This window comes from Salvelinus sp. IW2-2015, linkage group LG15 (assembly GCF_002910315.2).
Source record: "Salvelinus sp. IW2-2015 linkage group LG15, ASM291031v2, whole genome shotgun sequence".
Classification (NCBI taxonomy): Eukaryota; Metazoa; Chordata; class Actinopteri; order Salmoniformes; family Salmonidae; genus Salvelinus; species Salvelinus sp. IW2-2015.
Genome location: NC_036855.1, coordinates 2,057,542 through 2,064,245, shown reverse-complemented (window position 1 = coordinate 2,064,245; position 6,704 = coordinate 2,057,542). Strand labels below are relative to the sequence as shown.

Sequence of the window (6,704 nt, the reverse complement as noted above, 5' to 3'; positions counted from 1 at the left end):
TCTCTCTGTCTTGTTCTCTTTCTCCCCCCCCTCTCTCTCCTCTCTCTCCTCTCTCTCTCACCTGATGTCCATGTTGCAGTGGCCACACATGGGCGTGCGTGTCCCTGCAGGGATGTGTTCGGCCATCTGCACCAGAGTGTCCTGGTCTTTGGGATGGGGCTGGGGGGCCGGCCTCTCTGGGACAGGGCCCTTAGGGCGAACATTGGTGGTGCCGTTCCCCTTCACCCCAAAACATGTCTGAAGGCCTGGTTTAGGGAAACCTGAACCTACAGAATGACAAGCGGGTGGTAAGTTTACGCACTCATTCATTTCAACACAATCTACACAGAGTTCAGACACAGCTCAGAGTTCAGACATGTTGAATGATGAATCATGAACATAAACATGTTGGGGGACTTGGGGGAGGAAGTGTGTGAGTGTGTGTGTGTGTAAGTGTGTGGATGAGTATGCACACGCGCATGCATCTCTACACTTCTAGCTCTTTGTGTTATTCTCTGAGTTGACCTCTGAGTTGACCTCTGTGACCAAGTGACCTGGTCTAGGCAGCTGGCCGGATCAGGGAGGTAAACCAACAGCACCAGTGAGCAAAACACAGAATCAATTGTTTCAAGCAGCAAGACATTCCAACAGCTCGCTGGAACACCTGGCCTAACAAGCTCCCCTTTGATCCCACTTTGGGGCTCCAGGAAAGGAACAGTGTTGCGAATGCAGCTGGGATCGGAGGTTGATCGAAAACGGTCAGACCTTGCAGACTAATCAGGGGTATTGAAATAAACGTCACAGCAGCAATCGATCAAAGTCACGGGCCAAACGTGCAAGTCGACCAACAGTGACCTTCTTTGTCATGTCAAAACACATTAGTGAAAGAGAGAGCCTGTAAGTCAGTAGTCCTTCAGGACCAGACAACTCTAGTGGTGCCTGTAAGTCAGTAGTTCTTCAGGACCAGACAACTCTAGTGGTGCCTGTAAGTCAGTAGTCCTTCAGGACTAGACAACTCTAGTGGTGCCTGTAAGTCAGTAGTTCTTCAGGACCAGACAACTCTAGTGGTGCCTGTAAGTCAGTAGTTCTTCAGGACTAAACAACTCTAGTGGTGCCTGTAAGTCAGTAGTTCTTCAGGACTAAACAACGAAGAGGATAACATTTTCCCCACTAATGCTTAATGTTAGGGATTGTCGGAGAGGGAAACTGATACTAGAGCTGTAGACTATTGATAGGAACGTGATGTGTGGAGCTTGGATGACTATTGTATACACACGAGGGACAAGCTGTGACAACACTGGTGCTGGATACGAGTGCGTTTTTTAGTGCAGTAATTCACACAAGAAGTTGCCTAGCTCGGTTGGTGTCTCTCTTCCAACCTTTTTTTCTTCCCTCGGGGGCTTGATTACCTTTTCGTTGTTGTGATTTGAAATCCAAACAGTGTGTATGGAAAGGGCACCTCGGGGGCTTTGGGCCTGTGGGTGTTTGAGTGAGAAATAGGACAGAGGAAAACCCAATCAGTAAAAAAAGCACAGCCCCCCCTTATTATCGCCGCAATCTTGCCTACAACAGCATGGAGCCCTTTCCAGACTCTGAGAGTCAGGGAGGAACTTGGAGTTAGGTGTCCAGGCAGACATGGTCATGGACTAACCGCTCTCTTCCATGTTTCCTTGCATGAGAGGTAGGTGGAGAGCCAGAGACCAGTTCCTCACATGTTCGTCTGCAGTCAAGACCATACCAAGGACCTGCCTGGCAGCCCAACAACTCCATCAACCTTTACCACCGACTTCGGGTAACTGTGTGAGTGGTGGGTGTAGCGTGACCAATACAATTTGATTTGATTTGACCAGCAAAGCACCATACGCACCAAACACACCTCTCTCTATGGTTCACGGGCGGGAACCACTCATGCAGATATCATCCTTCACCTACACTTGCGTCTCACAAAGACACGGCGGTTGGGACCAAAAATCTTAAATTTGCACTCATCAGACCAAAGGACAGATTGCTCGTGTTTCTAGGCCCAAGCAAGTCTCTTCTTCTTATTGATGTCCTTTAGTAGTGGTTCCTTTGCAGCAATTCGAGCTTCTAACCACTAGGCGACCTGCGCGCCCACTGCCACCCCCATTTGAGCCAATCAGTTGTTGTGACAAGGTAGGGGTGGTATACAGAAGACAGCCCTAGTTTAGGTAAAAGACCAAGTCCATATTAAGGCAAGACAGCTCAAAAAAAGCAAAGAGAAACAAACAGTCCATCATTACTTTAAGACATGAAGGTCAGTCAATCAGGAACATTTCAAAAACGTTGAAAGTTTCTTCAAGTGCAGTTGCAAAAACCATCAACGCGTTTATGATGAAACTGGCTCTGCATGAGGACCACCACAGGAAAGGAAGACCCAGAGTTACCTCTGCTGCAGAGGAATAAAGTTCATTACAGTTACATAGCCTCAGAAATTACAGCCCCAAATAAATGTTTCACAGAGTGTTCAAGCAACAGACACATCTCATCATCAGATGTTCAGCAGGACGACTGCATGAATCAGGCCTTCATGGTCGAATGTCTGCAAAGAGGAACCACTCTAAAGGGACCATCAATAAGAAGAAGAGACTTGCTTGGGCCTAAGAAACACGAGGCAATGGACATTAGACCAGTAGAAATCTGCCTTTGGTCTGATGAGTTGAAGGTTGCAAGATCGAATCCCTGAGCTGACAAGGTAAAATCTGTCGTTCTGCCCCTGAACGAGGCAGTTAAAACCCCACTGGCCATCATTGAAAATAACAATTTGTTCTCTAACTGACTTGCCTAGTTAAATAAAGGTAAAAGAAAAAAATGCATTAAGAGGAAATAAACTTCCACAATTAACTTTTAACAAGACAACCTGTTAATTGAAATGCATTCCAGGTGACTACCTCATGAAGCTGGTTGAGAGAATGCCAAGAGTGTGCAAAGCTGTATCAAGGCAAAGGGTTGCTAGTTTGAAGAATCTCAAATATAAATATATTTTGATTTGTTTAACACTTTTTTGGTTACTACATGATTCCATATGTGTATTTCATAGTTTTTGATGTCTTCACTATTATTCTACATTGTACAAAATAGAAAAAATGAATATAAACTCTGGAATGAGTAGGTTGTGTCCAATCTTTTGACTGGTGCTGTATATTTTTTCTATCTTTAATATACATAGAGTAAGCATCCACTTCCACAGTGGTATGCCTGTATGTATAAAATGTATATTATTTGTTTTCTTTGAATGAAGAAGTTAATCAGAGCAAGGTGCATGAAGTTCCTTTCATAGTGGAATTAATGGCATGCACATTAAACTGAAAATAGTTTTAAAATAAACTCACGATGAGGACATAATTGAATTAAATCTGGTGTGTTAGATATTTTGATTGACTCATATGGTTTATTTCCTTTTACAAGAAATGTTTGGTTTGAAATCTTATAGTGTGAAATGGTGATTTACTGAGACTGAAGTGAATTCTGTTGCGGTCTGTTAGTGAAAAAAGAGTGTTATTTCCATGGGCTAGCGTGACATATTTTTCCATTAATCCATTAAAGCCAGGCTTGCTGGCCCACTTGCCTTTTTCTCCTCCGTTGAAGATGTATACGCTCCACTCCATAAGAAAAAAATATATTTAACTGATGGGAGCTGTGAATAAAGGTTAGACCCCAGCCCCAGCCCAACTCTAACCCGCCAGCCCCAGCCCAACTCTATCCCAGCCCCAGCCCAACTCTAACCCACAGCCCCAGACCAACTCTAACCCAGCCGCAACTCTATCCCAGACCAACTCTATCCCCAGACCAACTCCACCCAGACACTCCCAGACCAACTCTATCTCCAGCCCCAGACCAACTCTATCCCCAGACCAACTCTAACCTCAGCCCAACTCTATCCCAGACCAACTCACCCCAAGACCACCTATCCCAGCCAACTCTAAGCCCAGCCCACTCTAACCCCAGCCCCAACTCTAACCCCAGCCCTCCAACCAGAACTCTAGCCAGACCAACTGCTATCCCAAGACCAACTCCTATCCCCAGCCCAACCAACTCTATCAGCCCAGCCAACTCTATCCCCAAGCCCCCAGCCCAACTCTAATCCCCAGACCAACTCTATCCCCAGCCCAACTCTACCCCAGCCCCAGACGCAACTCTATCCCCAGACCAACTCTATCCCCAGACACCAACTCTAACCCAGCCCAACTCTATCCCCAGCCCACTCTAACCCCAGCCCAACTCTAACCCCACCCAACTCTATCTCCAGCCCCAGACCAATCTAACCCCAGCCCAAATCTATCCGCCAGCCCAACTCTAACCCAGCCCAAACTCTAACCCAGCCCCAGACCGAACTCTATCCGCCAGACCAACTCTATCCCCAGGACCAACTCTACCCCGAGCCCCAGACCAACTCTATCCCCAGACCAACTCTATCCCCAGACCAACTCTATCTCCAGCCCCAGACCAACTCTAACCCCAGCCAAACTTACGCCCAGACCAAACTCTATCCCCAGCCCAACTCTATCTCCAGCCCCAGACCAACTCTATCCCAAGCCCACTCTACCCCCAGCCCAGTCAACTCTAACCCCAGCCCAAAACTCTAATCCCAGCCCCAGCCCAACTCTATCCCCAGCCCCAGACCAAACTCTATCCCCAGCCCGCAGCGCAACTCTAATCCCAGCCCCACCCAACTCTAATCCCAGCCCCAGACCAAACTCTATCCCCAGCCCCAGACCAACTTATCCCCAGCCCAACTCTAACCCAGCCCCAACTCTATCTCCAGCCCCAGACCAACTCTAACCACCCAGACCAACTCTATCCCCAGCCCCAACTCTATCCCCAGCCCGAGACCAACTCTATCCCCAGCCCCAGACCAACTCTATCCCAGCCCAGACCAACTACTATCCCCAGCCCAACTCTAACCCAGCCCCGAGCCCCACTCTAACCCCAGCGCCACTCTTTCCAGCCCAGCTAATGTCTAACCGCTAGCCCGCAGACCAAACTCTACCCCAGCCCCAGACCAAACTCTATCCCCAGCCACAGACCACCTCTATCCCCAGCCCAACTCAACCCCAGCCCCAGACCAAATAATGCAAAATGTATTTATATAAGCTTACATCAGCTGCCTAGAAAGCGCAAAACGCTAGGAAGAAACCTAGAGAGGAACAGGCTATGAGGGGTGGCGCAGTCTCTCTGGCTGTGCAGGTGGAAGATTATAACAGAAACATGGCCAAGATGTTCAAATGTTCATAAATGACCAGCACATGGTCAAAATAATAGTAATCGCAAGTGGTTGTCGAGGTGGCAACAGGTCAGCACGGCCAGGTGGACTGGGACAGCAAGGAGTCATAATGGTCAGGTAGTCCTGAGACATGGTCCTAGGGCTAGGTTCTCAGAGAGAGAGAAAGAAAGAAAGAGAAGAAAGAGAGAAAGAGAGAATTAGAGAGAGCATACTTAATTCACACAGGACCACGGATAAAGACAGGAGAAATACTCCAGATATAACAGACTAACCCTAGCCCCCGACAGCACAAACTACTGCAGGCATAAATACTGGGGCTGAGACAGGAGGGGTCAGGAGACACTGTGGACCCATCCGATGATACCCGGACAGGCCAAACAGGAAGGATATAACCCCACCCACTTTGCCGAAGCAACAGCCCCAAGTCACACCCCCAGAGGGATATTTCAAACACCACACATATTACCATCCTGAGACAAGGCCAAGTATAGCCACAAAGATCTCCGCCACGGCACAACCAAGGGGGCGCCAACCCAGACAGGAAGACCACGTCAGGACTCAACCCCTCAAGTGAGCGCACCCTTCCTAGGGACGGCATGGAAGAGCACCAGTAGGCCAGTGACTCAGCCCCTGTAATACGGTTAGAGGCAGAGAATCCAGTGGAGAGAGGGGAACGCGGCAGACAGAGACAGCAAGGTGGTTGTTTGGCTCCAGTGCCTTTCCGTTCATGCTTCGCACTCCTGGGCCAGACCAACTCTATCCCCAGACCAACTCTATCCCCAGGCCAACTCTATCCCCAGCCCCAGACCAACTTTCCCCAGCCCCAGACCAATCTAACACCAGCCCCAGACCAACTCTAACCCAGCCCCAGACCAACTACCTATCCCCAGCCCAGACCAACTCTAACCCCAGCCCTAGACCAACTCTAACCCCAGCCAGACCAACTCTATCCCCAGCCTCAGACGGCAACTCTATCCCCAGCCCAGTCTCAACCTTATTCCCACCAGCAGGTTTTACATGAACACTATGCTGCCTTCGGACCTTTGTGCCAACAAAGGCCTAGTTCACACTAGTAATCCAGGCAAGCTTCTGTGCTAACTTAGAGATTGTCCTAGGTCCTGACAGAAATCTGACTCTGAAGAACTACTGACTTAGCAGGCACCACTAGAGTTGTTTAGTCCCTGAAAGAACTACTGAACGTGACCTGAGAAATACTGACTCCTGAAGGACTACTGACTTACAGGCACAACTAGAGTTGTTTAGTCCTGAAGACTACTGACTTAACAGGCACCACTAGAGTTGTCTAGTCCAGAAGAACTACTGATTACAGGCACCACATAGAGTTGTTTAGTCCTGAAGGACTACTGACTTACAGGCACCACTAGAGTTGTTTAGTGCCTAGAAGAACTGCTGACTTACAGGCACCTAGAGTTGTTTTAGGTCCTGAAGAACTACTGACTTACGGCACCACTAGAGTTGTTTC

General features: G+C 48.5%; 1 protein-coding gene across 1 annotated transcript in view; it reads right to left on the bottom strand.

The window, feature by feature from the left end:
- The window catches only part of pdlim5a (PDZ and LIM domain 5a), an 88,147-nt gene that overhangs the window by 6,566 nt on the left and 74,877 nt on the right, over positions 1-6,704 (bottom strand). The window contains 1 exon segment of the mRNA XM_070446860.1: positions 62-266. Within this exon segment, the coding sequence (XP_070302961.1) occupies positions 62-266 (205 nt within the window).